Source organism: Aphelocoma coerulescens, chromosome 9 (assembly GCF_041296385.1).
Source record: "Aphelocoma coerulescens isolate FSJ_1873_10779 chromosome 9, UR_Acoe_1.0, whole genome shotgun sequence".
In the NCBI taxonomy this organism is placed as follows: domain Eukaryota; kingdom Metazoa; phylum Chordata; class Aves; order Passeriformes; family Corvidae; genus Aphelocoma; species Aphelocoma coerulescens.
The window spans coordinates 10,121,996-10,144,518 of record NC_091023.1 but is presented as its reverse complement, the minus strand read 5'-3'; the positions used below and the strand labels follow the sequence as shown (position 1 = coordinate 10,144,518).

Here is a 22,523-nt window from a genome sequence, read left to right as displayed (position 1 = left end):
ACACAGCACAACACAGCAGCAGCAGACTGCTGGGAGCAGTTGTCAAAATCTTCACTGCATTTTAGTGGAGTGGAGAGGGCCTTTGTTCAGTGCCTTCACTGGAAAGATATAATCTCTAAGTTTTCTTTCCCTCTTAATAATAGAACAGCTATTAATAACAAATGAAAGATGCTGAAAAATCAGTACTGTCATAAAATGCAATAAAAACAGTAACCGAGAATACCTTGATCTGCCAAAAGAGATTTTTATTACCCATTCCCTTACACGTCTCCTTATTTAAAGGCTGATTTTGTATTGGAATCTGTGTACCTTTGCTGGCATAGGTACCTAGATACACACTTTGTCACTGTGTCCCTAATAACACAGATAATATTTTTTCTCTGTTTAGTGGTTTAGGTACAACTACCTCTCTAAATTAATTCTGAAAGCAGGTTATTGTTCCCTTACCATAGATCTTTCCCAAAACGGTAACCAAGCAATAAACTCATTTGAAACATAAGGAACAAGCAGTCTCTCACTGAACAGTGTTAATTATCAGTATTTGCACCTTGACTGATTACTTGGGAAATGGAGATGAAAATCTGACCGCTTGAAACTGGACACTGAAAACAGATTTTCCTCAAGTTCAAAAGCAGCACCATAAATCACAAAAATTAACTTCAGCACATGGACTTAAGAGTTGGTCTCTCTATAATGCTTGATAAATTACATCTGCATAGCAGACAGGAGCCTAAATAACTTCAAGGCATTTTGGCAATAACTAATTAAGACAAATGCAGTATTTCACAGTGTTTTGTTGCTGTGTAGTGCGTTCTCCATTTTAGTCAGGCACCTAGTGGTGTAGCTGGCCTCACACAAAGTGCTTGCCACAAAAACCCCAGGTTCCAACTAGATGAGAAACAAAAACCGCATCGCTTTAGTCAGGCATCTGACAAAGGAGAAGCAAAGAGAAGGGGAAAGTGATTCCTTTCCATTGCTTTAGTAAAGAATCAGTTTTGCAGGAGCTCCTTTCCAAGTCCAAACAGTGCCAGTGGGCTGCAGAGCTGACACGCAGCATATGCTGCACCTGGCCCATGGCAAAGGAGTCAGGGCAGCACTGCACTGCTGCTGTTCTCCCCTTCGTACACGTTAAGGTGCAGGCAGACACTTGCTTAACTCCAGCCCCACCTCGTAACTTCTCCTTGCACGCCACCACTCATTCCTGTGACACTGCAGCCCTTCAGATTTCCTAATCAAATGCCACACATACTGCTGTTAAACAAGCTAAGTTAGGGAAAACTTGTATCAGTCTACATTTTGCTGGGTAAGGAACCAGAGATTGTTGTCATCATCAGGTCTAAGAGGAAGTATGTAAAGCAGCAAGGAGCAAAGGTGTTTTGGGAATGCTTTGTTGATAATGTAATGGACCAGGGTTGGTTTTGAATTCTTTGTCCTCATTTACTCTCCTGAAATCTAGGAGAATCTAGGAGGCAAGAGCAAAAAATGCTTCCAGATAAACAATATATCCACTATAGTTCACTCAACTGCAAAGAGCCCCATAATGTCTAATTTAAAAAATAATAATTTAAAAGCCCACTACTTTATCTTCACACATAGATTTTTTTTTTCAAATGAAAGACAGACAGAAGGGAAAAAACCCTATGAGCAAAGCCTTTTCAGCATTCATCAATTTTTTTTAAAGACTCAAAACAGCATCTAAGAGGAGAAGAAGAAACGCACACAAGATGATGCTGGTGAAAACACTGATACTCAAACCCAGTGTCCCTTTAAGGAGCTGCCTGGGCTGGAGCAGTCACATGGCCACTGGTGTGTGTGGGTCTGTGCTCAATAAGCCATGAAGCTCTTTGGCTGAACCAGCGTGTGTCATGTGAGCCAGGGGTTGCCATGGCAAGCACATATGCAGCTCCTTATCCGCTTCAGCACCGAGGCAGTGCAATTCAGATTAGCAATGTGCAAATATGATTTCCTAGGGAAAAAAAGCTACACTCTGCTTTGCCTAACAGTTTGGATGTAAAGCCGAAACAATTTAAATTATCTCTGAAATGGTATTTATGACAAACTGCTGAAAACCTTTTAATCTCAGAACAATAGCCATGTAACAAACACTAGCAGTTCAATCTTCGATAGCAGCTGCATTTTGGCATAAACTGCAGTACGTGAATTTCAGAATATTTTCCATTTAAATACCAAGAATACTGTATTTCTTCTTCAGCCCTTTAATCACTCACAACTGGAAGAGAGAAGGACGGTAGATGGGTGTTCCAGTGAAATAAAAATCATGTCAAACCCACCCTAAAATTCACTCATTGCATTTCTTAATGTGGTAATCTACAGGCTGACATTCAATGCAGGAAATTTCTGCGAAAGCTGTTCCTGACACAGAAGTAGAGTTTTTTCATCAGAGTCCTAACATCTGCTACCAAAATTAAGCAGCTTGCTAATACAGCAGGCTAATGAAGATGTGCATCGCATGGGCTGCCATTCCTAACTTGCTGATGGAATGCAGCTAGAGCTACTTGCAACCCAAAGCCAGGTTTATTGAGGGGATTCTGTTTCTGTAAGGCAGCCATAGGACTGTTTTACCAGACTGAGGTCAATTCCAGCAAGGCGCATTGTTCTTGCACTTTCAGGAACCTCACTATCATGCCAGGATCTAACATAAAACATTCAAAGACATATGGCATAGCATAGCCTTCAGTGTTTAATACACATACAGGGAATATTCCTGTGTGCTACTGCTTCCAGAGAAAAGATATTCAAGTCCTGAAATAATTTCAGATAGAGACTTTACACAATAATTTATAAGGAGCCTAACCATAAAGAGTGAGTGCCCAAGCCTCTGAGCAATTATGTAAAAGCAGACAGACCTCAATTTAATTGAAATTTTTAATAGAAATCAGTCCTTTGTCTCCATATTTGTAGAAGTGCCTGAAAAGGGATTAACTTGTATTGAAAAAGACAATTGATTCTCTCAGTGTTTCCTTCCTGCCAGAAACCCAAATAAAAATTCAATTTTAATTAAAACCAAATAGCTTCCCCACAACCCTACACGAGCTTCCTAACTCTGCCCATCACTTATAAGGGGCTACTCTCAAACCCTACAGCACCATTCAGCCTCTAATTGCTACCAACTTGGAGCATCTGGAAGTGCAGAGCTCTCAGCACAGAAAGATCATGATGTTGTTTTTGTTTTTTCCCTTTATTAGAAGATACTCTGTTTGGGCTTCATGGGTTAACTTCAGATCCTTCTCTTTTTTAACCTCTTGCTTTTTACCACACTCTTCATGTCCCCCTACACATCTCACTTCCAGCATGTACTATAAGTTTTTCTCCAATAGCAATAATAGGGAAAATCTCCACTGCAAATCACTTGTTGATTTAAAGGAATCAGAATACTAAAATACAAAGTGATACTCCAGGATTTTGTCTCCATTAAATTGAGCAGCATTTAGCATTGATCATTATTATTTTTAATTGGATGTCAAAAAAATTGAAGACCTACATCACTACAGATCCAATCAAGATGCTTCTCCCACAACAAAATTGCATAACAGATTATATGGATTTTTACTGAAACTACCTTGAATCTCTCTGCCTATGGAAGATGAATATCAAAATCTAACCACTAAAATATCGGATGTAGTCTCAGGGGGAAAATAACTGATTTTGTGCTACTCAGTTTTGTTAATGACAAAATTCTTGATATCTCTCTCAAATTCATCTCATCACCAAAAATTAGAAAAATGAGATCACCAATCAGGCTCCTACTAATGTGATTTTGGTGTTAGCAGACTAATTTTTTAATTAGCCTTTCTTTGTTTACTTATTCAGACATTTACATTGTGGTTGGCTGCAGGATTGTCTCATGTCAGAGTTACAGAACTAAGCATAAAATAAATAACTTCTCACACTCCCCAATACACTCCCCAATACCTCTCTTTCAGACCTGAGCTTTCTGCCAACAGCAGAAATTTGCTACTCCATAGCTGAAACAGAGAAGCAAAACAAACTTTGTGTTTAATTATAGATTATTCTCTAGATGGGCTACATTTTTAAACAATCTCTTTTTGCAGTACTAAAGGACTCAGCAGTTTCCTTTTGTCTTTAAAGATTCAATTAAAAGTATATTTCCGAAATTAAATTACAGCATGAAATTAGCTAAGGGTATGAAATACGGCATTTGCCCTGGCATTCAGGGAAGGCTGTTCAAAGCAATTCACTTAATGGCTCCAACATGTGATCTCAATAACTAAAGTGCCCTCAGCTTGCAGAGGATCTACTGATGAGATACGCCCTGTATAATCCACCAAAAAGAGAAATGGATTAAACCCAGGTAAATCTTATTAATTTATGGAAAACCCTGCAGTTACTCTCATTTTTGATCTTTTAAAATGTTACCATTTTGTCAAGAAGCACACTTGCTGGCAGGAATATTTCTGTGGGTTTTAGCTGGCTGTGGCCTTCTCAATCTTGACATGTTCCAGAAGCATCTGCTGGAGTCCATTGGAAGTGTTTGTTTCTCTGTAGCTTTCAGAGAGTACTGCTGGATGTAATTCATCACAACCACTGGGGACACACTTCAGTTTATTCTTTGCTGTGCTAATACAGGGAAGGAAATGAGCAGTCCCCTAACTCCTCAGCTGCCCCTTTAGTCACCTGTTGGGTACAATTTCAGCTCATGCTGTGAGCTGTCTTTGCTCAGCATGCACTGGGTTAGTGTTTCAGAGGAATCTAATTTCCATTTGGGGTCCTTGGGTACTGTGCAATAAAAAGGGAAATGAAAACCATTCCACTTACACCCCCCTTCTGCGGGAGTAAAGCAGCTCCCTCTGCTCATCCCCAGGGTCCTGGCAGCTCACAGGGGGCTGCAGCACCTGCCCCCAGCCCAGCAGGGCTCTCCTGAGGGCTGAGCTGGGCCCACGCTGCTGGCTCTACTCTTGGTGAAAGCCCTGTTCTCAGGACACTCCACACAAAGGCCTTTTATTAGTGGGTTGGTGTTATTGGGGAGGGGGGATTGTGGAGGGGGCTTTGTGCATTTATTTATTTTTATGTATATTTTTAACTGACTTTGGATTACAACTCAAATTAGAGTAGAAAGCCAGAAGGAAAAATAAAAGCATTCTCAAATTAACTATAAAACCTGCAGTTAATAATGTCTCTGCAATCCATTTCTTCTTTAATCTCTCCTTGCTCATATTTTAATCCAATCACACAAAAATCTCATCAGTGCACATACATATTCCTCTTTTCATACAAATTTTAACCACTGATAAGTTGACAACAAGATGCCATTCACCTGATGCTTCTGTTACAGAAGTGGTGCGACATTCTCTTTTTCCAGGGGCACACCCAAGAGCAGACTCTCTACTTTAGGCTAAGAAAATAAACATCCCAATTAAATAATCAAGTATTAGACCATGTTCTCCTGTGGAAAAATGGAAATAAATAAATAAATAGAAGTACACATAGCCTGTCAGGAGGGTGCTGAAGAGAACATGCAAAGGGCACAGATGCCTGCCAGCTGGATGGGGCTTAAAGCAATCTTTATTAATATTAAATCCAGCCAAATACAGCTGTGATTCATGGCCCTGAAAAGAGCAATGAACTGAGCTATTTTGCTGAAAGAAAACATTTGTTTTTCTTCAACTTTATGAATAGTTATTGTTAAATTATGGATTTTCCTGAAGGTACAGAAAGATTCACTCTTATCATTCTAATGCTGGCACAAAGCATCAGTTCTGCTGGGTTCTCAGACTGGGGCTGTGTATTCCCAGTGTCTGGGACTGTGGCTAGCTGCAATTTTGCTACAATGGGTCATGAGACCTCTTTCTACATGTTTTTTATACAAGTATCTGTCCTTCAGGTTACAACATGAACTCTAAATTCGGGTCACAGGCAATTACAAAATTTGTCAGGGGTCAATGAACTTCAGCATGGAGCACTTTTTGGCTACTGGAATACTTGAGCCAGAACAGATCAATGCTTTTATTTTGCGTATGTACTGTGCTGTATTACTGAATGAATTTCTCTATTAATGAAGTCCATCCTAAAATAGTTATAAAAACTTGATCTGGGCATGCTTGAGAACAGTCTCCCTTATTTTTTATCCAGTCTTCATAATGATAGTTATTAAATTACTCTATGCAATTTTATAATATACTTGAAGACATTTTCCAAAAAAAAATGCAAACCTTTGACTGTATTTAATGGCACCACCAGAACTCTACCAGATCATGCAAAATATCTCAATTTCCACAGTTCTACATGCATCTCTCTTGCTAAGAGGGGCTTTTGGGTTAGAAGAAATGCAGGATAATTTTAACTACATCCTGTAGTTAAAGAGTAATCAAAAGACAGTAAGAAAAAAGACTAGAAATACAAGTGGAGTGGGAACAAAGGGCTACAAACTGGCCATTAAGATCCATAGAGCCCCCAGCATCTCCCAGCAGTAGTGTTCTGGGGACTGTCTCCCAGAGGTACAGCACACCTCCTCCGGGATGACTCACTGCGCCGGGGTGGCTCCAGCCTGGAGGTTGGATGGGAACACATGCCCAGATGGAATTGGAGCAAGGCCAGCTCACTCAGTTACACAGGTGGTCAGGCAGTCCTGTGAATACCGACAGCGTCGAGACATTTCCACTGGATTTTAACAAGAATAGGGGTCTGCAACCCCTTTAGAAGCCTTCTGGGCTCTCTGTGACCCCACACTCCTAATGTGCTTTTAAATAGGGCAAATGAATCCTGAGAAAAAATGCACCCACCTATATAGGGGGCTAGTACAGGACTGAACAATTTGTAGAACAATGAAGGGAAAGAGACCATGTAAGCTCCCTGAAAAGAAGCAAAAGTTGTAGGCAGAAGTCCTAAAAGGGAAGAGTTTCTGAAAATAACATCAACATTTAGATGGGAAACATAATGATTTCTGCTTTATTACCTTGGTCTTATGGATTGTAAGGCTGGCTATCAGCCTCTATGGTAAATTTTAAATGACATTAATCACACAACTGGTCTAAAATAAAACTTCTCAGAATAACAACAACAGCAATACAAAGTAGTTTGCATTGTGTCTGTTGTTTATTTTGTGTGGCAATAATACAGGCAGCCATATGGATATGAGCATTTGGAAGGGAGGATTTGTTGGCTAGATCATCACATCTGTTTACTTATAAAAGCAACAAAAATACATTTGGAGGTCACTGACTGCAGAACCATTTTACTTACTCTTGATGAAAAAAACCTACCGATGCTACTCTTTCTACATTGAACCAATTACAAAAGAGACCCCAGGATATTTTCATGAGAAAAAGTTTTCAAAATCATAGAAAAATTAGTCTCTATCATACCTCATCAGCCACTTCCACCATAACAGTGGTATCAGAGCAATAACTTAATCTAGGATGAAATGAGCAAGCAACATGCCCAGGAGGAAGATAAAGAAAACAGTGCCCCAGTTAAGCTTCCTCATAACACAAACCCTTTGATCAAAGGAGCACATACCACTGACCTGATATCCAAAAATCACATTCACCAAGTGAACTCAGATTTGAATTAAAAACAAAAACAAACAAAAAAGCCAACAAACAAAAAACCAAACTAAAAACCCAAATAAACCTCCACAAGTTACATCAACACACCGAACCAAAAACTATGGGTTAACAAGCTTGTAGTGCATAATATCTCAATAATGTTTTCACAGGTATTTCAACTGAGGCTCTCACCATGACCCAAAATATTTAATGTGCTTCCTTCACTATTTTTTTTGAGGTCAGGCTATAAGCATACTGCAATCTAGCAAGCATATACCATTCCTGTAAATTTAGAAATGCATAGTTTACTACACAGAATTTCAACTAACAAACATTCAGAAAAAAAGACAAATAGTACTTTAAACATTCCTTCACCTAAAGTATTGTTCTGATTTCAAGACACTATTATAAAAATTAAGTTCATAATGAAATTATTTTTCTTAGGTTATTTTTTATTCTGGTAGAAATATTTTGGTAGAAATTCTTCAGCATGTCCATACAGTCTAAGACTACACACATTTCCTCAGCTAAACAGAGCTTTTGGCAGTGAATAATTCCATGCATAGAAATCTTTTTATATTTTCTTGCTGTCGCCCACGCTTGATAACATGACTTTTAGCTGAAGGACACATGATTTACGTCTTGTTCATGAAGGAAACTAAGGATAGGAAAGAGAGAAAACTACAGAAAGATAATACCTCAATTCAATTACTGCCACGACCATTTAAAAAAAAAAAAGGCAAGAGAAAAATGTGATCTTACTTTTGCTGATGGGTTAGTCTTCAATACTTGGTTTGCCAAAGAAAGGAGAGGTTATGTTGACAGCTGTTCATTACAATTCCTTCTTTACTACAAGAGCTTAACTCTGCCACTGGCTGGCTGGCCCATTTCTCCTAGCTTTAGCACACAACAGTGCTCCTAAAAGCTCCTCCTCTTGACAGCATCTGTCTGGATATATCCCTCAACAAGCACAAGCAAGGCTTTCCACAGAGCCATTTAAGTTCTGGGAATGAGCTAAATGTAAGGGAAACCATTAGAAGTAAATATTTTGATGACTAAGTCCAGGATTTGGCAGGCAGAAATTCATGCCCACTGACACAACCAGCTTTACAGTATTTACATCTTCACAGTGTTACAAATTAAAATGACGACTTCCCTGCCAGAAACAGTAACTTGAATGATGCATAAAAACCAGAAGCCAGAACTTTGAAAGCATGCACTTCTTAAAAGTATGGCTCTTATTAATGCAACATGTCTGAGCCTTCAGAGGATGAGGGTTCATTATTTGTTTCTTACCAAGCTTTTGTATTTATGCTATTAAAAAGGGAAAACATTGGTGAAGTATCCACACAAAACAATAATAAAGTATCTAAACATGTGCATTTCAGTTATGGATGAGTCAGACAGCAACTGCTCATTCTAACAGATGCCCTATATAAACTCCAAATACTCACCTTTTTCCTGGCACCCACAATAGCTGAGGCCAATTTACCTTCTGTTCCCAGAAATGCTGCCTACTGCAGATATTGTATCATTGCAAATGTACATCTCATAGTATTGCCAGTGAAAGTGATACTGTTCTGTAACTTTATTTGCAATTTATAGGCGTTGTGGGCACTATGCCAGTACCTTCTCTTAATCTGGACACAGCTGCCTGAATAGAAAATGATCATGTAATGAGACCAGATGAATAAAAGATGGAAGAAAAAATGTCTATACATTAGATCCCATATATATGTATTCATTGTGTCTTACTCTCAGCTACTAATCAGCACATTAACCTTATTTTCTCCACATGATTGCTAAGTACTGTACTAAAATTAGGTCAAAAATTCAGATCAGATCAGCTGACTCAGACCAGCAAGATTAGACAAAGACTAGTTGCCTGTTTTTTTTTTTCCCCAATCCAATATGCTGTGTTTATCTCCCCCAATGTACAATGGATCCATACATTTTTCCCCACAATTAACCTATCAGAACCAGACACCATGAGACAGCAATCACACTGAAGGTACATCAGTCCTACTGAAGAAACACAACACAATGTACCCTTTGGAAAGAAAAACATACAATCAAACATTTTTTTTTAGGTCATTTTTCAGATCTTGTTTCCAAACTGCTCAGACTAATGCATTTCAATGAACTTAAGTCATTCAGCGTACTTATGAGGTGATTTAGGTAAATAACAGCTGCTTCTAAATAGTTATGTGTGAATACCACCACTTTATTAGACAATATATTACTCATTATTATGTTGTTAATATACACAAAAAAGAGAGACCATCTGAACACTAAAATTGAATAGCTTCTAAATAATTCAATAATTGGACTAGCAGGTAATCTTCTGTAGGTGCAAAAGATTTCTGGCTGCTTTTTGATTCTCACATGCAAAAGAAGAGCCTTTGTGGGAACCCCCTCTCCTGCTCAAAAATCTACCTGCAGTTAATCGCAGGGGACGGCTCCCTTGTTGCTAAGGAGATTGTTTTCAGCTGTTGGGAGTCTCCAGACTGGTGTCACTGTTACCACTGCACATGTGCACCACTTGCTATCTAGGCCACGCTCTCAGGAATTAGGGATAATAGAAATACCCACCAAGATAAGGTAAAGACATAAGAAATACAGTACAGAACAAAGAAGAAATCAATGATCCTACTTTATCTTTCCTGACTGCTGCATTTCAATAGACAACATGGTCTTGGATGAATCTCTAGAGGTTACTACAGGGAGAAGACTCAATTGCAATCAGCCTAAGTGACTTCAGACATCGTGGTTCATTTAGTCAAATCAAGTATTTTACTTGGTCTGTCACTGCTTTTAGTTTTTCTAATTAAAGATGGATCTCAAGTATCTTTTTTTACCTCTCCAAGTTTACATGGGAAAAGGTGAAAAGACTTAAAGTGTTTTTCAAGATTTCCTGAGGTGTTTTCTTACTTAGTTTCCTCAGACTGATATTGTTCCCCCCCTCAGTGTTATTGAGATAAGCCAAGTGGGGAAAGATCAGAGGGGATCTCTGCAAACATAGTTTCCCACAGAAGAACACTGTATTCAGGAAATGTTGCTGTCTCCAATCTACATACAAATACATGCTGTTTCTCTAATATACCCACACTGTGTTGCTGATCCTCTTCTTCCTGTCTTCTGGCTCTGTGACTGAAGATAAATACTCTGTTCTCATTGATCTCAGTTGAGTGTGGGCAGGAATTTCATGGTTTGGCTCAGCCCTAAATCATCTGTACTTATCCAGAGCTCTTCATCAAATCACTTTGCCAGGATCAATGAACAAAACCACACAAACCAACCACAATGTAGGAAATACTGTCACTACTATTCAAATGAGGTAGAGAAGCTTGGCTAGAGGACTATAAAGAACCAGGCAGATCCACAACTTACTCTCTCATGTCCCAAGAAACTTATTCATAACAAAAAACTGCTCTGGTACCTAGTGACTGGTGCTTTATGGTCACACGTATAAAAGTATATGCAAGCAGGTTAGGCAGAGTACAGCCTAGTTGTATTCACCCTAATTTCACATATCACTCCAATGAAATTATTGAAAATCCAAAAAATTCTACTTCCTGGAACATAAAGCAGCCATATTTTTGCTTTACATTCCTTCATCTCTCTCCTCTTTCAAACTGTATGTGCTGCTCTTTTCCTTTTAATCCTCCATCAAAATTATCAGACTACCGAGGCGTTGCTCGAATATTCACAGCATGTCTGTTATACCTGGATGTACAGTACCCAAGACATAGCATAAAATTTAATCACTTAAACTGAAATACAGAAGATTCATGCTGGGGGAAAAAATTCAAAGGACCTCCTATCAGCTTATGCTCAAGCCATTCATTTGCATATAAAAGTTAAGGATTTGGATGGATGATTTACCTGAATTAGAAAATTTTACCCTCACCTCAAAAAAACCAAATTTTTTGTATCTGCAAATCTGCAAGTAATAAATATTTATATCTATTCCATTCAACCTTCTTTTCCTCTCCAAGAGGCTGTCCAGGTTTCATTGATGTCCATTGGCACAAGAAGCCAGGTCATGCAAGTGCTCCTCTCATTAAGTGTCAATTAAAATCAATGGAATTGTTCAAGAGCCATTATAGGGTTCTGCCCATCAGGGGCTTGATCCATTTTCCTCTAAGTGATTGCAATACTGCTACTGACTTCAGACATCATAAAACTGAAAGGAAAATGTAAATAATATAGACTTTTTCTTAAAAAAACCCCTCATACACCCATTAGAAAGCTTTGAAAATTTACCAGATTTAAAAGATCAGGTCAAGAAGAGTGTATTTTGACCTGTGAGGCTTTCCCTGTCTTGCTCACACAGAAACACATTTTTGCCCAAAATACAAACTGTCCATCTAAAAGCACTAAGAGGATGGCAACCGATTTGTCACTAGATCTACATCTCCTATTCCAAACCCCCAAACTTTTTGTTACACATCACAACTGCTCAATATGCCACACATGCTCAAACTATGTCTACACAATGTAAACCTCATGCATTAGAAGCCTGACAGAGGCCAATGGTCTATACTGCTTTTGCCAGCAAGCTGCTTAGAAATCAAGTGCTCTACACATATTTACCATATCTGAAACTGAGCCCCTCACTTTTCATTCACTCCGCCAGACCACTCATCTTTTCATCAAAATATTTACCGTTTTATTGCTTCTTCTTGTTTTCGGCGTTTTTCACTCTTTTCTTTCAAGTAAGCCAGGTTTGTTTCATTCCTCATGCGATCATTCTCTCGAGCAATGTCTGATGCATTCTGTATAACCAAGCCATCATAGGCCTTCATCCCCATATCTTCAATATACTGGAGAAAAGCGCCCAAAGTGACCTCCTCCTGATTAGAACTCATCATCTTGCAGGAGATAATGAACAAAGGAAAGCAACGTTTCCTGCAGGTTGAAAAACACATAATACCTTAATCAGTAGGAAAATAGCTTATGGTTTATGACAGCAAGGTTGTGTCAGTTGTAATTAACATCTCCGTAAGAGACAATTTTTCAGACTTTCCCATTTAAACGATAATAAAGCAATTCAGAACACAGAACAACATTACTCGAGACAAGAGAAGACAAAACCAAGAGTCTCTTCTTCCAGGCAATGCAGAGCCATACAATTGCACTGTTTAAATCCCAAAAGAGTTTTCTCCCACCCCTTCCATTTTCCTAGTACCCATCAGTTGCATAAACACTGATATCCTGAATCTCAGTTTGAATTGAACTGAGAAGGCTTCCATCAAAGGACAATAGGTCCCTTTTACAGTTAAATAGGGCTGCACCAGAGCAGACTACCTGAAAAAATTTGTATTCTGATTGCCAGCCGAAATTCCTATTCTGCAGGATATTCTAAAGTTCAGGTGAAAAATATTGTTCCATTTTTTGAAACAAAAAACTTAAAAGCTTTCTTCAGATTCAAAATTTAGAAAGAAGTGAACTATTAGAAAGAATAGTGAACTATTTTCCTGTATTTCTTAGTAATGTGATATGAGCCCAGAAGCCCTGGTCATCTGTTGCCCAACACCTTGTTAGCCTGAAGTTCCAAGAATGGACAAGAATGCCCAGCTGATCTGGGACCTTCAGAACTCTAAAGTCCTTGAAGTCTCCAAGAATCTGTATTTCTTCCACAGGTATGACAGACACTTGGATTTACAGTACTTCCAGCTAAGCAGCATGGAGCAGACACACTCAGATCCCTGGGTCATTGCTGGGTCTGTGGCAGGCAGCCTAAAAGCTCTACAGAAAGGCCACAAAGGATTTCCACTCATCAACAGAACTCCTGGGAGGTGCAAGAACTCTAGTGTAGAGACACATCAGTAAATACTACAGGACACTAAAGGCAAGGTAGATAAAGATCAAGAGTTAGACTGTTGCTCTCTAAAGTCTGTGCTGGATGGGACTGGATTAACCACTTACTAAACAAGTAAAATAGAAGTTTAAAAAAATATAATTTTTCCATCTTATTTTAAATACTGATTACTATAAGGTCCAGAGGCATTACAAGTTTGAGTGGCATTACCTGCACACAGCCCTGTGAGGAATCCTCATGCCACAGCCAGGGAGCTGGTGCAGGAGTCACTGAGTGATTTGCTGGCAGACCTGGCAGCTGAACTCAGCTCTCTAAGGCACGTTTGCTTATTCACTGCTACAGCATTCCTCCCTTCCCTGAAGAAGGATGGTGTGGCTTCTCGGAATCAGTCTCAGAACCATGCCAGCACTACAACTAGAAGGGATCTTATTGAATAGGCAGTAAGAATCCTGTCTGCACAAAGATTTTAGGGGCAGGGTTCCTGTGGAATCAGTGACAAAAATCTTTCCCCTATTTCTTAATATAATGTTATATTTCTAACATTTATTACATAGCTGGAGAAGTAAAATTTTGATCTAGGTGGGCACTGATTAAAAATAAATCAATAAATAAATTTAAATACTCTTAAGGATTCTAGCAATCTTTGGGCCTTCAGATCTGGGCCCTGACTGTGAGAATGCAAGGGATGGAAAGAGTAGGGAAATATTATTCTGCCCTTTAATGTTTTCCCCTGTTTTTGATCGGGGGATCTTTTGAAGTAACAATGGTAACAAGCAGCTGGTTCCAGGCACTAAACACCTTAAAAGCACACTAAATTTCCCCTTGTTCTCTTATGTCTGCATATCAAAATTATTTCTGTACAATGGTAACATGACTGTTAAAATCATGAAGACTCAGAGGATGCAAAGGGTTTTCTCTATTACCTCTCCTGCCTCCCAAGAACAACATTTTCTATCAACTAAGCCTGAACATGAACATTAGGCTGATGTTGAGGGTCACTGAAGTGATCTTTAAGCATTTTCAACCATGGGTATAAGCATCTCCTACTAATCCCTGCAGGGTAACACCAGCACAGGAGGTCATAGTGCAGCACAATGTGCCTGCATGCCATTTCACACAGCTTTGACACTGGAGATGGGTAACTCCACTGGGCTGCAATATGCATTCAGCCATTCTATATATTCACCATAAGCAGCACACTGTCTACAAAGAAGGGGACTGGAAAGCTGAAAATGAGCTGAGCAGACTCTATGAAAGTTATGATGCTTCAGCAGACATCATTTTAGACTAATTCCTAAACTTGCTCATTAAAAAAAGTAAGTCCACATACTAAAGTCCCTTCCTTAGAGTCTCTCTCTACAGCATGAAGGCTACAAGATTAAAACCAATGCTAACAGCACAGACAGCTCTAACTCCCCTTTCTCTGAACTCCTCAAATGATATCTGCTTTTCAATAGTTAAATTCTGGGCCATTTCCCCAGAAGATAGCTATTTTATTGTATTTTCCATTTTGGACTTGTTTCTGCATATGTTGAATTAAATTCAAATAAACTTGCACAACAGAGAAATCTCATCCTAGTGACCTGAATGGCAATATTGCCATTGATTTCTTCAGTGACCGAGTTTTACTCCTGAAATATAATAGGGAATTTTATACTGAAAGTAACTTCAACAGGCTACCAAAAAATGCAGTTCTCATCCATTTTTCCCCAAGACACGATATGCTTTACATTGTCTTTTGTGACTATACTGCATTTTTTCCCCTCATTTTTTCCTTCCTTTTTGGAGGTCAGGAATGAGCTGAAAATTAAGGATATGCTGAAACTCCTTGTATTATGATATTTATTTTTTTAAACAGGAGGATGAAGTCATTCCAATTGCAAAAAGAATTAAATAAAAAGCCCTTATTCTGCTTCACGAACTGAGAAGCTGCTTTTTTTACTGATGTTTTTATTACTAAATTCATGCAAAACTTTACTGTTTACTAAATAGATCAAGATATAGTCTTTGTCCTAACAAGGGCCCAGTCCCACAGCAGTATTGAGAAACTCTAGCTACTGAACTCCTCCTGTGACTGCTGATCTTTGCATGCTCATGATAATAAACACAGTTTGGGGTACTCCTGGGAGTAGTTGGGGGACACACAGGTATTTCAGAGCCTCGAACCTACTCTTGTGTCACTAACTCCAAAAAGCCTCTGTGCAAGCAGCAAGTATGTTCTAAATCAAAGCCCTTGTACCTCGGGTGCACATGGTATTTTACAGCCTCACTGCATTTAGTTAGTGTACAGTTGTGCATGCTACACTTTAACAGGGATTAAAAATGCTAACAGCCAGTGCAAAAAGCTTAATTAATTACTGTAAATATTTTTTACAATATTAGTATTCATTGGGCAGCACACTAGGACCAATTTTACTCACAGGTATTAATGCTACTTCAGAGAATACATTACCTTAATAAATGTGCTCAATAACTTCAAGAGGCTGCAATCAACATGTATGGCCCTAGAGTCCTGCCTGCCTGCCCCCTCCTTGGCAAATGGATGGACAGCACTGATCAACTTTTGATCAAAGGTTCTGCTGACTGGTAAACTCAGGCAGTGAGCAACTCCTAACCATCTGCCAGGACAGATACAGGCCCAAGCAAGTGTTCTGTTTGAGTACATTCATATTTGATTAAAACTGTGCAAATGCAAATTGTTAAATAAGTCATGTAAGCTGTTGGTGAGGGTCCACAGTCCTAGCATCCCTAATATACACACTGTGGCCATGGATTTTGTTAACCAGTAACAAGGACTATAGGGAGTCACCTATGTAATTGCAATCGAGTTGCTTTCAGTGTATTTTCTTTTCTGAAATCAAGCAGTCCCGGAAAATTATAACTGGAAGTTGTACCACTTGAGAAATTCTTTAAGACACTCTTTTCTTTTCCCTCCTCAATGTGAAGGAACAAAAGGAGACAGCGGGACAGAGGAAAAGCCTTAAAATGTAGACATTGAAGCCAACATACTGAGAAGTCAACAAAAATTGTTTGGAGGAACTTGGTTGAGGGTTCTCTGAACACGAACATCTTTCAAAATCCATCTGAGCACAGGGACACAAAGAAGGAGTTCTCCATCATGTTCACTTTGCTTCTTAAAGGTCAAACTAACACTCTGTGAAACCTCACTGAGAAAAAGCACAATCACATCCCATCTTGCCCATTAACACCTGCCCCGTCAGGTACCCCCAGGTCAGAGGGGCCCCAACAGAGGAGCGCAGAGCGGCTCACACTGGCACAGCTCATGTATTCAGCTGTCAGCACGGGAAGAGTAAAGCAAGAAAGATTTTTTTTTTTCCTTCCTTGCCAATGCATCTGGTTTACTGGCAAGGGCAAGCAGTCCCCTTCCTTGTTTGCCTAGAAATATTTACATAACTAAATTCAAGATCATTGTATTGATTCAGACACAATTTCTGTGAGGGCACAGTGCATTGTGTTTTACAGGACTGTTGTATACCTTACTTCTAATCGAACCATTTGCTCTGACGCCACAGATACAGCATCTTTGATCAAACAAACCACCTCCTTTTCACATGATCAGTGTGCAAAAATATTGATTTCAGAATATGAGTAATCGACTGAATACCACAGTATCCAAGCAGTGCTACATGTGAAGATTCAGACATGGCATTCTCCCTCTTACTCACATCAGGATCCCCAAAATATCAGTTGCTTTTCAGCTTGCTTGACAGCCATAAGCTGCAGCTGTGCTGCATTGAAAATTGGCAATGCTGACATTACTTCAAAAAGCTCCTTCAGTTTAATGACAAAGGCACTGATTGCCTTCTTCAAAACCAGAGGGATTTAAAAACAAAAAAAAAATTAACATAGGAGAAGAGACCATGGAAAAACAAGTGTGGGGTTGCCCAAAGTCCTGAGTCCAATCTCAGATTTATAAAGGCCTACTACCCATCCCTCCAGTCCTGCCTGATTCCCTCCCAAATACTGCCTCCTGTCTTTGAAAACTCATCTGCTTTCACATTACCTGTTAACTTCCTCCACTAAATTCACTATATTGGAAGGATTCTGCACAAACCAGGACAATAACCAGCCATTCAACCCTCAAGTTTGAGCTGTTGCATTCTAGCTGCTTGCAAGAATAAAAGCAGACAGGTCAGCCATATCCAGTTTTCAGAAGCTGCTGACCCCAACAGCACTAATAAGGACCTAATGGTATTGAGTGTAGAAAAAAATACTTTTGCTGCAATCAAGAAAAATTTAGTGAGGGAAAAATATACTGGAGACTACTTTGCAGAACTGTCTCCTATCCTAACTGTGCCCTACATAAAGTGAGATTTTAAATACCCCAGCAGGTGAATGTGATGAGACAAATTGCTAAGACATGCTTTTGAGAGTTGCATTCCCTGCTCATTCTTAACAATGAAATGGCATTTCTGCTTTAACACACAGTGATGCATTAAATTCTAATGTCAAAGAGGAAAGACCTTCTGAAATCGGCTGCAAGTTTCCTACTACATAGCATTTGACAACTATATATGCAGATATTTAAAGAAAAAGAACCAAGGAACCACTACTCTCATTTGGAGGTACAAAATACACTTTATATTCTGGCTGGTATTACAGATTATATACCTGGTGGTCATTATATTGCACAGCATGAGCTCTAGCACCTGGGTGAAATCACTGAAGCTAAGTAGTGCTGAGCCCTTCACTTAAAGAGGTTAAAAGTGTCTCCTTCAGTAGACTGAGAATGCTGCCACATGGGTTTAAAGAAATAGTCCATTTCTACAGATGTCCTACCCTGCCTAATGGAAAGCTATGTTCCCTATAGTTTTAAGAACTAAAAAACATCCTGAGCTTTGAATTTTGGCTCCCTTGCAGGTGCCTTTTGAAAAGAAAAAAGGTGTTTGCTAACAATGACTCCTCTATGACTCCAGGATATAAAAAGCTGTTGTTTACTTTGCAATACCGCAACACTTTTATCACTTTCATTCCCAGAGGAAAATAAGGCTTCCTCCTAACTGCATGGATGCTGGACAACTGCAAACCTAGATTCAGAATGGCCAGCACTTGAGAGCAATTATGACTTTTTATCATCCCAGTGTTATGCAGAGGACTTACAAACAACACAAAGAAATAAAACCACACAACAAGCAGACATATAAACACATTCTGTATGCAAAGCGGAGTGCATTTGAACTCAGAAGAAATCATGAGTTTCTTGCTGATTGACTTATTTTTTTCCTCCTCTTTAAGAAAATGAAATGGAGATTTCACTACCACCAGCATCATGTTAAGATGCTGTAAAATATTAATGGTGCAGTGGGTCTGATAAGTAACTATCACAGATGTTAGAAATTATTTCACTTAATTCATCAGAAAATATAAAATAATGGTTTTAATTATTTAACAGTGCTTTTTACAAACAAAAAAAAATCAGCTGCCAAATGTCTTTATTACAAGCACAATCAACATGTGAAGTACACAAAACCAGTCAAATAGACTTCAGCTTTTAGTTTAGCAATGTCTTGATTAATACCTTCTAAAAATACATGCAACCTCATCACTATGCATTCTGACAACTCATTATTTTATTTTGTAATGTTATTTTTTCATTCTAATTAGCACCATATTTTATTAGCATGCTCATATGATGTATTAAAATATGTACATACCAAAATTCAAGTCCACGGGGACCACTAAGTGCAATAATCAAAGGTGACTTTTGTCTGTAAAAGCCCTTTCCTGTGGTTATCTCAGTGCAGTTGGAAGGGATATTTCAGCACCATAAGAAACAGATTTTCAGTTAGGCTCAGTTTTTTTCTTCAGTTAAAGTGCATTAAATCTTGTTGGCAGAATTGCCCAGATTGTAGAAGTCGACATCACTATAAGTCAATCTGTTACGTTACAGGTCTTCTTAACATACGATTAAAATGGCATGGAAAGTTTGGCTTTAAAAAAAAAAAAAAATGCAGTGAAAAGAAAAGACAGGTGCTTGCTTCTTTAAATCCACATTCAGAGAGAAGAGGGTACGGATAATGGGAGGGTATAAACAACACCCTGCTTTGAGGTCCAGCAGAGAAGAAACTGGATGATTTTTACCCACTTTACAACACAGACGATTACAGCACCATCATATGCACTAACACAGAGATTTCTAAGGTGCCTCATTTGAATATGTATTGTGGAGACAAAAAGAAAGGAATATAAGGAACAGCAAATATCCTATCCAAATGGCTTCTTGCAGCAGGAAAGACGCTTGCTCGCTCATTGCCACTTACAGAAGGTCTGAAACAGTCTAGCTCGTGGCATCGTCTCTGTCTCTCCCCCGTGACTACCGGCAGGCTTGCTCTCTCCAGCTGCCCGGGTCCGTGGATGCTGCTGTTGATTAATCAGGGATTCTCAAACAAAGAGCAAGCCTACCTTCGGGTGCCGGCAGGACTGTGGGGCTCCTCTCCCGCTGCAATCCGGCTGCTGCCAGCATCCTAGCACCTCGGACAGCTCCGCCGCGCCGGGCCCATGGACACGCGGCACGCCGGAGCGGGGGCGCGCCGGGAGCCGGCGCGGCAGCGGCGTCGCTCCTGGCTCCGAGGCTGGGGCGCCGGCACAGCCTCCTAGCTAGGCAGAAGTCTCGCCCTTATCTCCACTGCACTGAAGTCTGATTAGCAAATAATCCAGTGGGAGGAAAAAAAAAAAAATCTGCATGAGCAGCACTGTACATCACATGGAGTCTATAGGTAGGAAAGAATATGAAACAACGCCCTTTGCCCCTCCTTCTCCCTTCCCCAAAAAAAGGAAATTGTTCTTCCACGAAGACAATGTAAGTTAACCTTTAGCCCATGTTATGGCTCAAGGAAGTGAGTAGCCACTTAAAAAGAACACCTAAGCCTCGGTTTGATACCTCATATTGATGTATCTTTTGCACTCACCCTCACTGAAAAGCAGTGCAAGGCACACAATTACTGCTGACGCAGATAAGAATGCTGCTTGGGGAAGGAGGGGAGGAGCTTCTCGGCCCATCAAAACAACCTCCCACCACCTGCTCCCATTGCACGAGAACAAAACTACGCAGCTCGGACAGACTGAGCGTGACATTTATGCCGTTTTCCTTATATTGACATGCACACTCTGGAAAGAGGCATTCTGTTTGAAAAGCATTCAAGGTGAAACTACAGTTTTATGCTCATGCAGAATTTGTTTAATGGTTTGGAAGAAAACATTTTCTTTCTTCTGAACCGGATCAATCTGTGTTATAGCTCCTCCTTGCAGAGTATGTGCAGTTTTGCTTTCTCTCCCCCAAACCTGCAGCCTGGACACAAAGCAAAAGCATTCACTCCCTGCGCCAAAGCCAGGGAAAGGAGCGATGGCTGAATGTGCACAGATTGCATTACCCCATTGTCAAATGACATTTCATTCTTTCTTAAGTTACAGGCATATTTTTCTCTAGCCTAAATCTTGATTCAGATGTTACAGTAACAGCTGAATTTATTCCTAAAACTAATAACAGGAATTACAGTCATGGAATTAAATCCTTTCAAAGTAATGCATTTTCACATGAGAAGCTGTGCTGGTACACAAATATGACCTCACCTACAGAGCACAGGATAACTTCCTGCAGGCTTACTACCCCACAACTGGAGTATCAACATTACCCCACATTCAACAGCACTCAAGATAGCCAGCTAGACACATTGAAAAACACAGTGATCACCTTCATGCATTGGAACACAGCCTGAAAAAAGCCCGATCCTAAAACTCTCTCATATTCACTGGTAATTCATTCCATGCTCACTGTAATAGCGCATGTCCCAGTACACCTCTTGGAACCCCGTGAAACAGGGCAGTGGTTCTTCCTCATGACATCCACAAGAGATCATTTCAAAAGGATGCTTGAAGAAGGGTTACAAAGCCAGAAGAACAGGGTTTGAAGATACGGAGGGCCTTTCTTTGTATTAGGGAAAAAGATCTGGAAGGGAAGTACCTACAGTGTAGAACTGGAGGCAGTCCTGTGAAGAGAGTTCCTTCCCTAGCCCAGAGGCTAGCCCCCAGCCCTGCTTCTGACTTTTTCCTTCCTTGAAGGATAACTTAAGAGCATCTGTGGCCATGTGGTAATTGGGAAACTCTTTAATTTTCATCAGCTGGGGATTCCTGTCACATAATAGCCTCTTATTCCCAATACTTCTCCAGAATTAAAGATCTTCTCTATCTCTGCCCTAAGCCATGCACTGAAAACAGAGAAATTGCACAGTCAAACTTCCTTCCAAGTTACTTTAACAAGGATATAACTAAAGTCATTAAAATTTCATAAGCAACTTGAATAACTACTAATCTTAATCTCAAAGTGTGAAACACGTGGCTATGTCTTCACCATATGGTTCATCCCAGTAACTGAACTCAGATAGAATCCTCTCCCTGACTATTTATGTTATTGCACCTTTTGGAAGTTTCCACATCTTTTTTGTACCAGGGTTCCTGGGAATCATGTGTCCATCAGCTGTGGAAGGAAACGTCCATTTTTCTTTCCAGTAGGATTGTGGGAAGAACACTGGAGTTATGACCTCTGCAAGGCTGGCAGTTCCATTCCTGGTTATCACACACAAGACCTTCTAATTTAGTTCACAATCTAGGAAAAAGCACCTGAAGAATTCATCATGGCACTTCCTGTATCAATGACAGAAGGGCTAGATCAAAATTCAGGTAACGTGTTTTGTGTTGTTCATTGTTTTTTCCATGAGTTTCTACAGAACAGCGTTATTCACCTTTAAACATCTTTAATGACAACTCTAATGAACCCACAATGGGCTTTCACTCCTTGGTTACAGAAGAAGCCTAATCAGCACAAATGTATGCATCCCCACAAATTACTACTCATGTTCTCATGTTGCAGAAGCCTGCACCTGCCTTCCCAGCCTCCAAACAGCCAGCAGTGGAGAACCATGCATTCCTCACAGTAGCTGCCAATCCTCTCTCCCTGTCTCCTTTGCTCCACCATCCTTCCCAGAGTTTACAACCACTCAATTCCAGCAGATGTAATTACCTGCATTTGCTTTGAATTTCTGAAGCATATGCAAGGCTTCACTACGTACCTTAAATATTAACCCATTTTATTTATGTATGTGTATGTTCATGCTCACACACATATATAACAAATATACATACAGACGGAGAGACAT

General features: G+C 39.7%; 1 protein-coding gene across 7 annotated transcripts in view; it reads right to left on the bottom strand.

The window, feature by feature from the left end:
- Positions 1-22,523, bottom strand: part of NYAP2 (neuronal tyrosine-phosphorylated phosphoinositide-3-kinase adaptor 2) — a 136,429-nt gene that overhangs the window by 89,909 nt on the left and 23,997 nt on the right. For 5 of the 7 annotated variants that reach the window (XM_069024560.1, XM_069024563.1, XM_069024565.1 and 2 more), the window contains one exon: positions 12,195-12,437. The exons of 1 other annotated variant lie outside the window; for it this stretch is intronic. In XM_069024560.1, the coding sequence (XP_068880661.1) occupies positions 12,195-12,437 (243 nt within the window). Of the gene's footprint in view, positions 1-12,194; positions 12,438-19,773; positions 20,009-22,523 lie in introns of all 7 variants that reach the window. One more of the 7 variants, XM_069024564.1, reaches the window with a different exon arrangement.